At 46.2% G+C, this 19,050-nt stretch overlaps 1 protein-coding gene across 1 annotated transcript in view; it reads right to left on the reverse strand.

The window, feature by feature from the left end:
- The window catches only part of TUBGCP4 (tubulin gamma complex associated protein 4), a 99,852-nt gene that overhangs the window by 39,797 nt on the left and 41,005 nt on the right, over positions 1-19,050 (reverse strand). Inside the window, 4 exon segments of the mRNA XM_044279560.1 lie at positions 11,413-11,537; positions 15,753-15,918; positions 18,385-18,441; positions 18,443-18,587. Coding sequence (XP_044135495.1) covers positions 11,413-11,537; positions 15,753-15,918; positions 18,385-18,441; positions 18,443-18,587 — 493 coding nt within the window.

The following is a 19,050-nucleotide window of genomic DNA, read 5'->3' on the forward strand; positions in this document are numbered from 1 at the left end:
CCCATTCTCCAGAAGGCTAGCCAGAGAGCGGCTGAATACACAGAGGCTCCGGCAGAGCAGAAGAAAGAACAGCTCAGGAAATATAAGTCACGGCTTAGGAGACTTCAGAAGAAGTGGAGAGCACACAGAATATCCACAAGATGGACAAGAATCAAGACAAGTCAATCACCAGAAGCAATGGAGCGATCGTGGAAGATACAGGAGAGAAATACGTAGCCTGGATCCAGAGGGCTGTTAAGGAGTAATGCCCAAGGATCAAAACCCCAGGGGGGGCGGGTGGAATACTGATTGGAAGAAGACTAATTGAAAATGGCGTCTGGATATCAAGGGCCAAAGAACTGCAGATGTAACAAAACTTGCCCCCCATGGGGGAAGAAGTAGGAATGCCCGAAGGCAAAGGCCCCACATACCATACCGGACTGCCAGATGAGAAGAACACTCAAGCGGAACCACGTCGAACAAGTCAGAGCTAGAGAACCTGAAAGTCAGGCATGAGAATGGCCAACAAGAAAAAATTCTTGAAGGAAGTGAAGAAACCCAGAGGGAACAAGGCAGTGGAACCAACCCAAAACTGCCCAAAAAAATTGGGGAGTAACCTGATCGGGAAAGAGAGTGTCCTCCGGGATCAAAAACGTCCCTTTCAGACCTACGGCCAAGGGGGTTTCTTCATAAGAATGTTCCCCCAGGAAAACGCCAATGTGGTAAGCAGAGGCATGTAGAGGAGGACCTTAAATTCCAGAACAAGAGAAGAGAGAAACCGTCTGATACTCCATGGAAGGCTGCCTAAAATGGCAGACCTAATCGGAAGCTGCAGACAGGAACCAGAGAGAGTAAAACTACTGCACCAGGAAGGGAGTGGCCCCCAAATGCCACAAAGCCCCAGAAAAAAAATGGTAACAGAACAAACACCACCTGCGTAGGCACCCCACAGCAGAAAGAGGGGCATATGAGAACCCAATGGCTATGAACACTGGCCGATCAGGCAGTAACAATATGTGGGGAAGCGCAACTACTCACCCTGCGGAAGGGGAGAAGTAGAAGTAGCTGATGCGGCTTAGTAGAAAACCAGCACTTAGGAGTGACAACAAGGGCAGTACGACCGCTCGACCAGGGGAGGGGAGCCATGTAGACAACTCACATATGCAAACTGAATAAGTGCATACCCAAACTCCACACAGAGGGAACGCTGATGCTGTCACCCTAGTCGATTGTAGAGGCAATGTGGTACAGGGAAGAAGGCGCTAAGCCAGCGCTAGGGGTGGGCGATATGGCCTAAAATCTATATTGCGATATAATTTTAAGCATGTGCGATATATATCGCAAAATATTCTATATTTTCACTTTTTATGTAATAACTATTAGCCTCCTTAGGGGCAAGAACCCTTGTCCTATTCACCCTAATAGAGCTCTATTAGGGTGAATAGGACTTCACACACTCCCTGCTCCGCACAGCAAGCTGAATTTGACAGCCAGGGCTTGAGTAGTGTCCTGGCTGTCATGGTAACCGATCGGAGCCCTGCAATTACACTGCTGGGGCTCCGATCACAAGCTGCCACCCTGGGGCCACTGCCACCAATGATTTAATTGTGTGTGTGTGTGGGGGGGGGGGGGGGGGGGCACAATTATTATAATACTTAGAAGAGGGGGAGTAGAAGGGAGGGGCTGAGGTCCTGAGGGGTTAATTGCGGCGGATCACGGCGCGCAGTAATAGAGGCCAGGTATGGGATATGGCCGGCACATGCAGGCTATGTTTGTATTCAGGCATATTAACTATATTCATTGGTGGCCACAGTCCCTCCCCTCCTCCTCCTCCTCTCTGTTCTCATTGGTGGTGCAGTGGCCACAGTCCCTCCCCTCCTCCTCCGTTCCTACTAATGGCCAGCAGTAGTGAGCAAGCCCCTCAGCAGCAGCATGTCATGGCAGAACATAAGCAAAGTGCCTCCTGTGGCAGAAGGAAATGTAGACACGATCACAACTAGAAATAGCGAGAAGGCACCATGCCTAGGAGGAGGAATGCTGTGTACATCCCGCCGAAATGCCAGGGCTGATACTCCACATCAGCGGTTCTCAACCTAGGGGTCGCCACCCCTTTGGGGGTCGATCAGCCCCTTCCGGGGGGGTCGCCCGCGCACAGGAAGTGATGTCCTATCATCTGGACGGGTAAGTCGGGCCGCCTGTATCCCCGCGGTCCCTGACCGCGGGGATCAGAAACTTTAGTATTCATAAAATATTAATTTATCCCCCCCCCCCCCCTGCACCCCTGAGCGATTTTATCCGGGTGGGAGGTGCAGGGGGAGGGATGCGGGCGGTGCGGCAGGCGGGATCGCGATCCCCCGCCCGCCTCCCATTATAATAATCGTTGGTGTACAGTGGTTATACCAGGGTGTCAGCACATTGTTGGCACCCTGGTATAAACAGCTGACATCGGTGATGCGATGTCAGCCGTTTAACCCTTTCCATACAGCGGTCCGTACGGACCGCTGTATGGAAAAGGTTAACAGCTCAGGGAGCACCCTCCCTCTCCCATCAGGGGGCTGCTGTGCCTTTGCAGCCCCCGATGGAAGAGGGAGAGAGCCCCCAGACAGCCCCCCGAGAGCCCCGTCCTTACCCTTCCCCGTCTGCGAAGTTGTGGCTACAACTGAGCAGACGGGGAAGGTTTTTCCCATGGCAACAGGACGCCTTCTCAGGCGTCCTGCTGTCCATGGTTCTGAACAGATCTGTGCTGAAGGCATAGATCTGTTCAGTGTAAGTAAAATACAGTACAGAACCCTATATGGTGTACTGTACTGTATTATACAGACATCAGACCCACTGGATCTTCAAGAACCAAGTGGGCCTGGGTCAAAAAAATGTTAAAAAAAAGTGAAAAAAATTAAAATAAAAAAAAAAAAACATTTATCCCTGAATAAAAAAAAAATATTAAAAAATACACTACACATATTAGGTATCGCCGCGTCCGTAACGACCTGATCTATAAAACGGTCATGTTACTTTCCCCGCACGGTGAACACCATAAAAATAAAAACGATGAGAAAATTTAAATTTTGCCCACCTTAATTCCCAAAAAAGGTAATCCAAAAAGTCGCATGTACGCCAAAATTGTAACAATCAAACCGTCATCTTATCCCGCAAAAATCATACAGTACCCAAGATAATCGCCCAAAAACTGAAAAAACTATGGCTCTTAGACTATGGAAACACTAAAACATGATTTTTTTTGTTTCAAAAATGAAATCATTGTGTAAAACTTACATAAATAAAAAAAAAGTATACATATTAGGTATCGCTGCGTCCGTATCGACTGGCTCTATAAACATATCACATGACCTAACCCCTCAGATGACCACCGTAAAAACTGTGTAAAAAAAAGCCATTTTTTGTCATCTTACGTCACAAAAAGTGTAATAGCAAGCAATCAAAAAGTGATATGCACCCCAAAATAGTGCCAATCAAACCATCATCTCATCCCGCAAAAAATGAGACCCTACTTAAGATAATCGCCCAAAAACTGAAAAAACTATGGCTCTTAGACTATGGAGACATTAAAACTTTTTTTTGTTTTAAAAATGAATTCATTGTGTAAAACTTACATAAATAAAAAAAATTGTATACATATTAGGTATCGCCGCGTCCGTAACAACCTGCTCTATAAAATTACCACATGATCTAACCTGTCAGATGAATTTTGTAAATAACAAAAAAAAAAACGGTGCCAAAAAAGCTATTTCTTGTTACCTTGCCGCACAAAAAGTGTAATATAGAGCAACCAAAAATCATATGTACCCTAAACTAGTACCAACAAAACTGCCACCCTATCCCGTAGTTTCTAAAATGGGGTCACTTTTTTGGAGTTTCTACTCTAGGGGTGCATCAGGGGGGCTTCAAATGGGACATGGTGTAAATAAACCAGTCCAGCAAAATCTGCCTTCCAAAAACCGTATGGCATTCCTTTCCTTCTGCGCCCTGCCGTGTGCCCATACAGCAGTTTACGACCACATATGGGGTGTTTCTGTAAACTACAGAATCAGGGCCATAAATAATGAGTTTTGTTTGGCTGAGCACTTCTGATTTATTTATTTGGGGGACCCTGAGCACCATTGATTTATTTATTTGGGGGAGACCTGAAGCCCCGTTGATTTATTTATTTGAAGACCTTGAGCACTTCTAATTTATTTATTTGGGGGGGACTTGAAGCACCACTGATTTATTTATTTGATGGTTACCCTGAGCACCACTGATTTTTTTTTTTGATTTTTTTTTGTGTGGGGGGGGGTACTGTGAGCACCACTGAGTTATTTATTTGAGGGGAACTGTGCGCGCCACTGATTTATTTTTTAGGGGGTATTTGTTGTTTATTATTTATTTTAAAGTTATTTATTTGGTTTACAAATATTTTGTATTTATGCTAAAGTTCTGTGGTTATGAATGAATACTTGTGTATTTGAATTAACATTTGGTGTATTGGTGTCTGTGCGTGTTTTTGGTGGGTCATCAGACCCAATTCTCCAGGTGGGCCACGGGAGTTCCAGTCCGACACTGGGATTGGCGCCATTGTATTTATGCAGACTGGTCACACATCTGCAGAGAGTAGGTATTGTAGAAAGCAGCTGCTGTGTTAAAGGCATTGGAGGTAAGACAGGGCAACACTTGAATTATTGTTCATCAGCTATTGTCATATATTATTTTCATTTAGATAACAAACCATCCCATGACAATGGATCGTGTAGAGAAGAACCCTAAAATAAGAAAATATAGTGAGGATTTTTTACAGTATGGTTTTACCTCAATAATTACAGTAGGGATTGAGAAACCACAATGTGTTATTTGTTGTGAAGTTCTATCAGCTGAATCTATGAAGCCAAACAAACTAAAACGCCATTTTGATAGCAAGCATCCGAGCTTTGCCGGCAGGGATACCAACTATTTTAGAAGCAAAGCTGATGCACTTAAAAAAGCCAGACTTGACACTGGTGGCAAGTATTACAAACAAAACGTAGCAGCCGTTGAAGCTTCATATTTGGTGGCATGTAGAATTGCCAGAGCTATAAAACCTCACACCATTGGTGAGGATTTACTGTTGCCAGCGGCCAAAGACATTGTTCGAGTTATGATCGGAGACGAATATGTTACGAAATTGAATGCAATTTCCTTATCTAACGATCGATACTGTTCGCAGACGATTAGATGACATGTCGGCTGATATTCTTAGTCAGGTAGTACAGGAAATTAAATCTGCTCCACTTCCAATATTTAGTATCCAGCTTGATGAATCTACAGACGTGGCAAACTGTTCACAGTTACTGGTTTTTGTGAGGTATATTAATGACGGCGACTTTAAAGAGGAGTTTCTTTTTTGCAAACCTCTTGAAACGACAACTACTGCACATGATGTATTTGACAAAGTTGGATCATTTCTGAAAGAGCATCAGATCTCTTGGGAAAAGGTTTGTGGTGTTTGTACTGATGGTGCTCCAGCTATGCTAGGATGTCGATCTGGATTTCAACGTTTGGTACTGAATGAGTCACCAAAAGTCATTGGAACTCACTGTATGATTCATAGGCAAATATTAGCAACGAAGACGCTGCCACAAAATTTACAGGAAGTTATGAAAAGCGTCATAAGTTGTGTCAATTTGTAAAGGCGAGCAGTTTAAACAGTCGACTTTTCGAAACTGTGCAACGAGTTGGATGCGACACACAATGCTTTGTTATTTCATACTGAAGTGAGATGGTTATCAAGAGGAAAAGTTTTAAAACGTGTTTTTGATCTTCGTGATGAACTCAGAATGTTTTGTAATCAGAAGGCAAAACCACAGTTTGAGGCACTTTTCAGCGATAAAAGTGAACTGCAGAAAATAGCTTACTTGGTTGACATCTTTGTCATCTTGAAGGAGTTAAATTTATCACTGCAAGGACCAAATGCAACGTGCCTTGATTTGTCTGAAAAGGTTCGATCATTCCAAATGAAACTTCAGCTTTGGCAAAAAAAAAATGGATAACAATAATATTTACATGTTGCCTACCTTAGCTACTTTCTTTGAGGGACATGGGATTGAACCAGACAAAAGAATTACAATGATAATTTCTGTGAAAGAACACTTGCATATGCTTGAAGATGAAATTTCAATGTACTTTCCAAATCTACCGGACACCCCATTTGCTCTGGCCAGAAGCCCATTCACAGTGAAAGTTGAAGATGTTCCTGAGAGAGCACAAGAGGAGTTCATTGAACTTATTAACAACGATTCAGCGAGAACTGATTTCTCTACAATGCCAGTTCCTAAATTCTGGATCAAGCATTTGCAGTCATATCCTGTTCTGTCTGAGACTGTGTTGCGCCTTCTTCTTCCATTTCCAACAACTTATCTATGTGAAACAGGGTTTTCCAGCTTGTTGGTTATCAAGTCTAAATACAGAAGTAGACTTGTTGTGGAAGATGATCTTCGGTGTGCTCTTGCAAAGACTGCCCCAAGAATATCTGATCTGGTGAGACGGAAGCAATCTCAACCTTCGCACTAACGTTGGCTGTTTTATGCATACTGTTGCAAAATGTAGCGATGTTGTTTACTGTTGTTATATTAAGTATGTTACCCATGCTACACCATGCTTCAATACAAAATTTCATTTATTTGTAATTAGAAATAAATATTTGACAGTATATAACATTTTGTCTTTGTGATTAATTACTCTGCTTTAATTATGTTCAATTTGTAGCAATAAAAATACATCCTGCATATCAGATATTTACATTACAATTCATAACAGTAGCAAAATTAGTTATGACGTAGCAAGGAAAAAAAAATTAATGGTTGGGGGTCACCACAACATGAGGAACTGTATTAAGGGGTCACGGCTTTAGAAATGTTGAGAACCACTGCTCCACATGAAGGAAGGGGGATGTGAAGAAAACCATAAATGTAGCGTCCCCCGCCCATGCGTTATGTAAGCTGTAGTTGAAGGATAAACGCAAAAATCCCCCCTGGGAAGGGTTCACACTTTAGTAGCCATGGAACCGGAGTAGCCAGAATATCTATGGGCAGTGCAAAGACTGCCTCACAGGGGGGAGGCGATCGCAACAACTATGGCCTCTAGGGTTAGAGGAGAGACTCCACCTGAAAATGAGGACAACAGCAATAGCCACTAAGAATTGGTGCTAGCGCAACACTCCACCTGAGAAGGAAGAAATCTGGCAATCAGAGCAGACGTTCCACCTACGGAAGGAGTATGGACGCCTTACAGGGACTCAAGGCACAAGGAAAGGTATGAGGTACACCAACGGCCTGTTAGAGCTAAAGGCCGACCTGGAAGACAGAGGCTGCCACATAGGCGCCAGACACCAATCCAAACTAAGAATACCTGAGCAAGAGGGTAGTGTAAAGCTGTCACAGTATCCAGCAGTAGTGCCAAAATACCACCTATTACGGGGATAAGGCGATTGTAGGTACCGTGTCTTGCCAATAGGCCACCAATGGAACGGGATGCCATGCAACAAAGAACAAATGAGAATAGTCGCAGTAGACAACTTCGAAGAAATTACTCTACCCAAGAAAGACGGATAAGTTTCCAGTGGTAGTGGAATTACTCCGCTGATGGAAAGAGGGGAACCGAAAAGATGTACAGGGTCCACTGGTAGTGCAAGCACTACTGGTTGTGCAACTACTCAGTCAATGGGGGAGGTTAATGCTACAGGATCTCTAACACATAATTGTGGTGCAGCTAATCCCCCAATAGAAGGGGGAAAGCCGACAGGACAGATGATATCCAATATAAGAGTAATTACTCCGCCTGCAGAGGGGTTAATGCAACAGGACGTATGGTATCCGGTGGAAGTGCAATACTAAGGAAGGAGGGTAATGCGACAGTCTGTCCAAGATCCAATGATAGGGCAATTACTTTATAGAAGGAGGAAAATGCTACAGGATCTACAGTATGCGACTACGGTGCAAGTAAACCACCTATATAAGTGGAAAAACTGACAGGACAGATGATATCCAGCATTAGTGCAATCACTCCGCCTGCGTAGGGAGCAATGCGATAGTCTGTACAGGATCCAGTTGAAGTGCAATTACTCCGTCTAAGGAAGAAGGGTAATGCGATAGTCTGTACAGGATCCAGTGGTAGTGCAATTACTCTATAGAAGGAGAGTAATGATACAGAATGTACAGTACCCAGAGCAAGTGCAAATACTCCCACTACGGAAGGAGGGTAATGCTACCGGAAGCATAGGATCCAGTGGTAGTGCAATTACGCCGGTATAAAAATTCCTCCCATGGAAAGAGGGCAATGCTACCGGACGTATAGGAACCAATGGGATGTAAACACTCTGCCGATAGAAGATTACACTGCCCATAGAAAGAGGATAATGCTACGGGTTGTACAGTACCCAGTGGAAGTGCAATTACTCCGCCTAAGGAAGGAGGGAAAAGGTACAGGCCGTACAGAAGCCAGTGGGGGTGTAATTACTCCTTCTACAGAAGGAGGGTAATGGCACGGGCTGTACAGTATCCAGTGGTAGTGCTATTACGCTGCCTATGGAAGGAGGATAATGCAATGGGCTGTACAGTATCCGGTGGTAGAGCAAGTACACCGCCTAGGAAGGAGGGTAGCGCTACAGGCTGTACGGCATCCAGTGCAAGGGCAAACCTATGGAAGGAGGGTAATGCTACAGGCAGTAAGGTATCTAGTGCAAGGGCAATTACTCCGCCTATGGAAGGAGGGTAATGCTACAGGCTGTAAGGTATCTAGTGCAAGGGCAATTACTCCGCCTATGGAAGGAGGGTAATGCTACAGGCTGTAAGGTATCTAGTGCAAGGGCAATTACTCCGCCTATGGAAGGAGGGTAATGCTACAGGCTGTAAGGTATCCAGTGGTAGTGCAAGTCCTCCGCCTATGGAAGGAGGGAAATGCTACAGGCTGTACGGCATCCAGTGCAAGGGCAACTACTCCGCCTAGGAAGGAGGGTAATGCTATAGAATGTACAGGGTCCAGTGATGAGCGCACATATTCCGCCTAAGAAGGGAAGGGAATGTGACAGCACTCACGGAATGCAGTGGTAGTGCAACTACTCCGCCTATAGAAGGAGAGAAGCTACAGGGAGTGCTGTATCCAGCGGTAGTGCCAGGATTCCGCTTACGCTATAGGACTTATGTATCCAGTGGTGGGGTAAATAAATTCTGCCTACAGAATGGCATGGAGACTAGGTTCAGAAGGACCAGATAGCTCCAAGGGTTAATAATATAAAGTTTTTTTTTTTTTTTTACCTAACAAAACAAAGCTAGGGGAACTGAACCCACATCTGTCTGTACTAATGACCAGCACTGTAAGCCTCAGCAGAGAGCCCAGTAAGCACTTTCCTCAGCACAGTAGTACTGAGGCAAGGAAGGGGTTAGCAGAAGGCCGGGGCGGAGCTTATTGGGCAACTGGTGGGGCGAAGGCATAAGCTTAGAGACCACAGGAGAAGGGGGGGGTCAGGCACAGGGTAGGCCAGCAGGGGAGGTAGGTAATATACTTACCCAGACGGTTTCTGCCCACTGTGATTCCAGAAGTGTCACCTTCCTCAGTGTGCTGCCCCTTGGGGAGGGCAGCTACACCGGTAACAGGGGAGACTTCCAGAAGTAGTAGCTAAGGTGACCCTGTAACTGGCGGGTAACAGCGAATTTGAGATCCACTGTTCCTCCTCGTCTTCCAGAGGTGGGGAACAAGCAGCAGGCTTGAGGACCCACTGGTTTCCCCCCTCAAGTGTAGGAAAAACAGGTGGTGAGAGCCCACCTGTAGCCCAAACCTGAAAAATAAAAAAAGGAAAAAACTTTGGCAGACCTGCAGAAAAAAGTCTGCCTCCTACGGACACTAAGCTAAGTGTCTGCAGGAGGGGTATAGCTGAGAGGAGGAGCTAACACTTTTTTTTTGCTTAGTGTCGGCTGCTAGTGGCAGCAGCTATAACCATGGTCTTCTGTGTCCCCCCAATGATACGAGCGAGAAAATGTTTAGTCACGGATATAAAGCTTCTTGTTGCAAAATAGGTTCTGGACAATCTGGGTTTTCTAATGTATTAGACTCTGTCCACATCTCTAGTAGTAGCTGGTCATTCTTGATGAGAAAATTTGAACTACATGCAGCGCTATTTTTCCCAACAAAATGACAGACCCCATTACACATCAATGGGGTTTGCAGGGTGCTGCTGATGTCTGAAGTGCGTCTGCTAAAAGCTACAACAAAGACGTGAACAGGGAGTCTGTCACGTAAATTTCACTAATGTAACTACCAGCATTGGCCATCAGAACGTTGTAGAAGCATTATAACCATACTTCTATGTCATCTGGGTGTTTATTCCAGTCGAGGAAAAGCACTTTTATTCCAATTAAAAATTGCCCCCAAGTGCCTAGCTGGGCGGGCTTTCCTTTTGAAAGCACGGTTATAATTAGGGATGAGTTATGGTCCGTAATATACATTCCTTCTTGACGTTTCCTTACCACTGTACTCCTCTAGTAACATGTAAGCAGCCAGTCAGTAGCCATTCATATGTACCTACCTCTTCCTGTGCCAGAGGTCAGCAAAGCTATGATACATCTCTGTCCTGTGCTGGATTTCATGAACCAGTGCACATAACCACCATAAAGAACAGTGATGGCGAACCTATGGCACGGGTGTGGGCACCCGAACCCTGAAAAAAGTCTATGGTGTACCAATATGCCATTCATCAGCGCAGGGCGCACTATGAACAGCACGGGCAGCGCACTGAATGTAGGCAGGCCATTATAGCTAAATGATAAAGTACATGGAGATTATACTATATTGGACTGTAGTATTCAGGTTTAAATTGCCATGTCAGCACTTTGCGATAAATAAGTGGGTTTTGGGTTGCAGTTTGGGCACTCTGTCGCTAAAAAGGTTCGCCATCACTGATATAGAATATAGTCCTGCTTTACACATTCACAAACTAATCATGCACAGGTTTAATCATCTCTCTCAATCCCTAATTCTAAAGCAAACTAAATCTCTTAGGGTCCATTCACACATCCGTAGTGTATGGCGAATCCACCATACACTCCGACCGGCACCCCCATAGAACTGCCTATTCTTGTCTGCAATTGCGGTCAAGAATAGGACATGTTCTATTTTTTTCCGGAGCCGCAGACCGGAAGTTCGGGGCTGCTCTCCGGAAATGCGGACAGCACACTGTGTGCTGTCCGCATCCATTTCTGCCCCATAGAGAATGAATGGGTCCACACCCGGTCCAGATAATTGCGGAATGGGTTGCGGACACATTCTACGGATGTGTGAATGAAAAATCAATAGTATACGTTTCAGGGACCAATCATGTTCTTAGCACAGGGATCCAACATGTAACATGTATCTACACTGTGAAGACATTTTGCCACTGGAGAGAATTAAAAAAAAAAAAAGTCTTCTTACCTCTGCTACGGTGCTTCTGATCCTGTCAAGGACTGACTCAAAATCCACCAGGCTAAACAAAGGTTGCTGCTTCAACCGATGCAATTCTGCAGCAAATCTATCTTCCTGGTTTTTCAATATAGAACCTGCTCAAGAAACAAATGGTGAAGACAGTGAGAATTTAAAGCCCAATTCCAGGGGCGTTGCTAGGGTCTGAAAACATCCGGGGCACAAGCCCAATGTATCACGCCCCTGTGAAGCCACGCCCCTACCCCGTGAAGCCACGCCCTCATGGGCCTTCGCAGTAGTTATTAAAGGGGTTGTCCAGGTTCAGAGCTGAACCTGGACATCCCTCCATTTTCACCCCGGCAGTCCCCCTGACATGAGCATCGGAGCAGTTCATGCTCCGATGCTCTCCTTTGCCCTGCGCTAAATCGCGCAGGGCAAAGGCATTTTTCTGAGTTCCGGTGACGTACCGGGGCTCTCTATGGGGCTGACAGGAACCCCGGTGACGTCACCGGCACTGATGGGCGGGATTTGGCTCTGCCCTAGCCAGTAAAACGGCTAGGGCAGAGCTAAAGCCCGCCCCTCAGAGCCGGTGACGTCACCGAACACACTGCTGGGCGGAAGTTACCGCCCGGCAGTGTGTTATTGTAAACACAAGAGCCTGTGCCCTGCGCGATCTAGCGCAGGGCACGGGAGCGCATCGGAGCATGAGATGCTCCGATGCCAGGCTCAGGAGGGCTGCCGGGGTGAAAATAAGGGTATGTCCGGGTTCAGCTCTGAACCCGGACAACCCCTTTAACCCCTTTCAGCAGTCCTCCCTTCACAGTAGTTATTAGGCCCTTTCAGCAGTCCCCCCTTCAGTGAATGGAGGACTGCTGAAACGGGTTAATAACTACTGTGAAGGGCCTAGCCGTCTGGACAACCCAACAGATCATCCCCTCAGTAATCCGTATCCTGCAGTAACTTAACTTTAAATCAGTGCACATCTCATTACTATCTTGACTTAGACACTCAGCTCCAGTAACAGGCAGTGCGGGCGGCGCTCACTCACTGACGTCACGGCCTGCACCGCCTAGTGGGAGGAGCAGGCGCGTGACGTCAGTGAGCGAGCGCCACCAGCACTGCATGTTTCCGGAGCTGAGTGTGTAAGATAGTAATGAGATCATATAAGCGCTGTTTTAAAGTTCAGTTACTGCAGGATACGGATTAGGATGGCGGGGCTGTGCAGCGCAGGAGAGTCAGAGCGGCCGACCCTGCCAGCCAGGGGCGTAGCTAGAACTGACTGGGCCCCACAGCAAAATTTTGTATGGGGCCCCCCCCTTCCATGACTATCCTGGCATCCTATATGTGCATATGTAAGGGAGAGTTCACATCACATTTTTGCGATCCGTTTAATGTTTACGTTGGAAAATGGGATACAAAAGCGCAGCACACTACGCTTTGTATCCTGCAAAGTCTGTTAAAAAAAAATGTATACATTAACGTATCATTTTTTTTGATGGTGTCAGTCTGAGTCACCTGTTAACATATACATTTTATGTATACATTACCAGGGGTCAGCAACCTTCTGCACTCCAGCTTTTGCGAAACCACAATTTCCAGCATGTTCCATTAATTTCTATGGGAGTTATGAGAAGAGCAGAGCAATAATGCATGCTGGGAGTTGTAGTTTCACAACAGCTGGAGTGCCGTAGGTTGCCTACCCCTGCATTAGACGAATGCCACAACGGGATGTAAAATCGGCCTTAGTGTGCCATGATAGTGCCAAGTGGCAAGCACTAGAGACAGAGAAGGGAGGTTGCAATGTACAGGGCACAGTATAGGATAGGGGGTACAGTACAGGGCAAGGGGGGGGGGGACGCACAGTGCAGCATAGGGGGCACACTAAAGGGCAGGGGGTACAGTACAGCATAGCAGGCGCAATACAGGGCAGGGGGCACACACAGTGCAGCATAGGGGGCACAGTGCCTTATAGGGGGTACAGTATAAGGCAGGGGGCACACTAAAGGGCAGGGGTCACACACAGTGCAGCAAAAGGGGCACAGTGCATTATAGGGGGTACAGTATAAGGCAGGGGGCACACAGTGCAGCATAGGGGGCACAGTATAAGGCAGGGGGCACACAGTGCAGCATAGGGGGCACACTAAAGGGCAGGGGTCACACACAGTGCAGCAAAGGGGGCACAGTGCATTATAGGGGGTACAGTGCAGCATAGGGGGCACAGTGCATTATAGGGGGTACAGTACAGGGCAGGAGGCACACACAGTGCAGCATAGGGCAGGGGGGCAGAATACAGCATGGGGTGCACAGTATAGGGCAGGGGGCAAAATACAGCATATGTGGTACAGTAGAGGGCAGGGGGTATACACAGCACAGCATGGGGGGGGGGGGGGGGTACAGTACAGGGCAGGGGGCAGAATACAGCCAAAACATGCACCTAGAAATGCTCCATTCACATGTCCTACCTCAGGAGTTGATAGTTACACTAGTGGGCAGAAGGACCTTTCATGATGTCAGGAGCATGTGATCAGTCACATGAGTGGGCGGAGTCGGGCTCCAGGCTGTGCAGGAGATTGTGTGGAAATGACTGCCAGCATTACATTCGGGGCACTAGTCAAAACATCCGGGGCTCAAGCCCCGAATGTTTTGACCTAACGACGCCCCTGCCCAATTCCTTTAATAACTAGGACATTGCTATATGGGTGTCCTATGTTTGGGGTCAGGTTTACCACACAGCATAGAAGGGCCTGGTTCTCCCTCCATTGCTTTTACATAACCCTTGGGCCTATTGTCACCTCTTGCTTGCTAATGATGCGGTTTCTCTGCAGAGGAGTCTGGTACAGGTTCTCACCAAGCAGAAGAGTGGAAAAGCCATGGCCGGGGCAGAGAGTCTGACTGTTATGAACATGCCAAAGTGACCATAAATTAGCTTTTGTGATTGTGATGCTGTCAAAATCCGCCACGTACTCCATGGCAGAGACTGCCTTGGTTGTTCACTATTGATGCCAGAGACCCGCTCGCAGATTAAGCTCCGGCCATGTGTAGTCTCCAGTGCCAGCCAAAAAAGCGGATCTGTCTGGTTGCCGAGTGTTGAACCTCGATCAATCAATCTAAAGATAGGTCATCAGTATCCAAGTCCCAGTAAAACTCCTTTAATGGCCTGTTCACACGGTGAATTATGCTGCCTGGGTTATAGTGTGGACTCTGCGCCAAAATACCAACGGCAGCCGCTTAGTGTCTGCCTCCCATTACTTTCAATGCAGTTTGGCGATTTAAATCTAGCCGCACCAAGAATAAACGTGCCCCTTCTTGGTGTGGTGTCTAGACAGACGAAGCTGGGTCTCAGAACACATTTTAGCTCTATTCAGTGGAGCTAAAGTGTGAACAGGTCCGTAACATCAGAATGATATCTTATTATTACAGTGTATAGCAGGAACGTCAGCATACAATGAGATAAAAGATATAAAATACATGGTGCTCCATAGCGTAAACCAGGCATCCATAAACTGCGGCCCTCCAGCTGTTGCAAAACTAAAACTCCCAGCATGCCCGAACAGCCTACAGGTATCGGCCTACAGCAGGGCATTGTGGGAGTTGTAGTTTGAGGATGCCTGGCGTAAACCGTCCCAACAATTAAAATGGCATTGAACCGGACTACACTCACCAGACTGAGTTGTGCAGATACCGGCCCAACTCCGTAATTAGGTATGATGAGTGCACAACAAGGGACTGCAGCTGCCACCTCGCCTGGTGCTTCACTTGGAAACCAGAATAGCGATCAAAAGGGAGAAATCAAGGCAGGGTCCAGAGCGCTGTCCTCAAAAGGTAATATTTTATTAAAACATTAACATAAATCCATATATGACATGAATTGAGGGCAGCCAGCCCCTTTCTCAGATATGAAGGATGTACCCGCCCCTGAAATGTGTATGGACTTATTTTAACATTTTAAGGGTACATTCACATGACCGTGCCGTGTTTTGCGGTCCACAAATTGCAGATCCGCAAAACACGGATACCTGCCATGTGTGTTGCGCGTTTTGTGGAATGCACAGGGCCGGCACTATATAGAAAATGTATATTCTTGTCCGTGATTGCGACAAGAATAGGTCATGTTCTATACTTTTTGCGGAGCCACGGAACGAAACTAAGGATGTGGGTCTGCACCCAAATGGATGCAGACCCATTCATATGGTCGTGTGAATGAGCCCTAATACAATATTACCTTTGAGAACAGCGCTCTGGACACTGCCTTCATTTCGTTACATCAGCATAAAATGAGAGGACGTGGAAGCGCTATATTTATGTGTGTATAGCATAGCCTAAGAAGATCAGGGGTGTGCATTGTTTCTTACCTGTTCTTGTCATATTAGAATTTTGATTTTCAAACATTTGGACCGATTCTCCAACAAATAAAATCTTCTCAGCAACTCGTACAGGGATATAAGATGGTAGCATTTCAACTCTCAGAGAAAACTGCTTGAGGGATGGAGCCAGCATGTTCTCTTCTTCAATAAGCCGCTGTTATATTACAAAGCATGAAAAAGAATAACACTTAACCTTATTTTTTTATATATTTTCCAAGAGAAAATAAAAATTACAAATAGCATTTTCAGAAAAAATGTGTACTGACTGAACCAACCCACCCGAAGGAGAGAGAATGTGAACAGAAGAAGACGAAACCCCCCCCAAAGAAATTTGTAAGAACTCTACACCATAATTGTGGAATTTGCGTTTTGAGGAGTGGTCTCAATCCACTTTGCTTTAACCTCCCTGGCGGTACGATTATGGCAGTAATTCTGTATCAAAAGTGGTACAATTTTTTGCATAAATATTTTATGGGCGCAAATGACAGTAAAATGACAGGCAAGGGGCACTGTACAGTCATCAAATGTCAGATCTGAGGTTATACAGTGTAATCCTCTCAGATTACAATGTATAACCTATTTTATGTGCGTTTGTCACTTTTTAAGTTTATATTTATATGAATTTCCCGCCCAGTTCCGCTCCCATGCGCAGCTGCTGCTCGCAGGGAACGGAACCAGGAAGTCAAATGCCAGCCGGTGTTCTGCCAGATCTCAAAACCTTACGAAAAGTCTATACCGGAAGCGACGCGGCCGCACAGGAATCAGCTGAAGAGGGGTATGCCCGGCGCTGCGCAAGCGCACATCCACTGACTTAGGAAATAATTGTTGCAGCGCAGCGATAGAAGTACTTCGTGCACCGTGCGTGTGCACTTAGGGGTATAGAGATTTTGCAGCGCAAAATGTTGCATCAGATCTCCCTAACCCTGAGTGCGCACAAATCATCAGTTGCAGTTCATCCTGATTTGATCTGATGATTTGTGCGCACTCAGGGTTAGGGAGATCTGATGCAACATTGTGCGCTGCAAAAGCTCTATACCCCTAAGTGCGCACGCACGGTGCACAAAGTACTTCTATCTCGGCGCGGCAAAAGTTATTTTCCAAGCCAGTGGATGTGCGCTTGCGCAAACCCTCCTCCAGCTGATCCCTGTGCGGCCGCATCACTTCTGGTATAGACTTTTCGAAAGGTATGGAGATCTGGCAGAACACAAGCGGAGGACATCGCCGGCAGAAGGTGAACGTACTCTGCAATGTTACCCCAAGCGTGACTCGGGGTTACCGCTCCTCCCCAACAGGGAGGTTAAGGGGTTTTCCCACGAAAAATATTTTACAGTTTTCAAACCAGCATCTGGATCTGAATACTTCTGTAATTGCATGTTATTAAAAATGTATTATAGCTGAGTTAGGGCTCATGCACACGACCGTATGCCCTCCGAGACATACGGTCTGTGAGCGGGCCATATTTCCCGGAGCGGGTTACATCGTACGCGCGGGAGCACACAGCATCATAGTTCCCGCACTTATATGATCTTATGAGTGCGGGACAATAGCTCCACGGGTGGCCCGATTCGCACAGCATCATAGTAACCATTGATGCTGTGAGCTTCCGTGCGCACGATGTATGCCACTCCGGGACATATGGCCCGCTCACAGACCGTATGTCTTGGAGGGCATACGGTCGTGTGCATGAGACCTTATTCAATTGAATCTATCTGTATAGTGACACCTGCTGCTTTCTCTTTTTCTAGTTTCTCTGTCCTGCTCACTAAGAAGAAAGCACACGCTCAGTTCGATCCTTCTATTGTCACAAACTGCAGCAGAAAGGACACAACCTGAACGGACACGTGCCCTAAGCTGACAGCTTGAAATAAATCTAGCAGAACAATTAGAATATTGAATGGAGAGATCTCTGGATCCATGTGAGGTACAGGACTGGTTCAAGATTTGTTAGAAAGTGGTTGTTATGTACTAGATTATGTAGGATTTTCACTTTTACATCATTCATGGGATAACTTCTTTAATCAAAGAGTTAACTACGAAACCTCTCTCTCTCTCTCCGGCATCCCAAAGATGAATGGAGCAGCAGCGCGCAAGACAGACCATTGCTCCATTCAGTTGGGGAACTCAGGGACTTTCGTGATTGGTGGGGTTCCCTGGTGGTCAAACCCCCATCAATCAGATTCGTATCACCCTGTGACTTATACATTCACTTTCTCCATAAACCAGCCTTTCTCCTCTCCAAGATAACTGGGTCTACAAGAGGGATCACTCTCCATACACAAGCACAATGCTGTCCGCGAGTAATTGCAAACTCCCGATATAAAATGTTAGAGCCCCATAAACGTTAGACATTTGTTGACCAAACACGCTTTTATTTAAGGGGCGATAAGGATCGGGCGTGTTGAAATTCAACGCACAATCCTTTTCTTCTCTCAGGAGACAAGCTGGCTGAAGTGTCTGGCGGCGGTTTGCTCATCTCTCCCCCCATTTAAAAACACATACACGCTTGGCTGAATTGAGCATTTATGTGTATGGAGGAGTGAGGAGAAGTAGCTGTCAGCCGAACGAGCACTCTGCCAACGGTCACTGCAGGTGTACGGAACCTTTTAGTCTAGTTTCTTACCAAGTCTTGCAGCTCCCGTAGCTGTTTCCCAGTGAGGCCCCCAATACCCAAGTCATCAGTCTTCTTCTTCAGACTGGGCAGAGGCATTGCCAGAGCATGGTCCTTGTTTGACAAAAAACTCCTCATACTGGTCCAAGAGAAGTCCATGAAGCATCCAAGCTGAAAGCTGCTTGTACATGACCCCATGACATACAGCTAGGATTCTAAGGAGACACAAGGGAAATATACAAACAATATACAGCTTCCTCCAGGCTCTCAAGGGTTAAAGGAAACCTTGGGGCCGCAGCAAGCGGGTTGGAATGTGCAGCTTTGGGAAGTGTATTGATGAGATTTTAACATTACCCGGTATGATCTAGGAACAGACTTACGAATAACCCTATCTAACTTATTAGGGCCTATGGTACAATGCCCTAACATAAAACAAATTAGACAGCCTTTGGGTCCCTCCTAGGATCTAGCGATGTCTGAACAGAAAGGAAACCATCATCAGTCTTTCCTCTGTGAAGTAAAAAAAAAAAAAGTCTCATCTGCACCATTAGGTGAAAATTCAGGTGTCCATGTGTGCCCACCCGCATCCCAACATTTAGCTTTGATAGGAGACGGTCCATGCATCACTTAAATAAAATGACGCACACTTGGTAATTAAAGGGAACCTATCATCTGGAT

Source organism: Bufo gargarizans, chromosome 2, assembly GCF_014858855.1.
Source record: "Bufo gargarizans isolate SCDJY-AF-19 chromosome 2, ASM1485885v1, whole genome shotgun sequence".
NCBI classification, from domain to species: domain Eukaryota; kingdom Metazoa; phylum Chordata; class Amphibia; order Anura; family Bufonidae; genus Bufo; species Bufo gargarizans.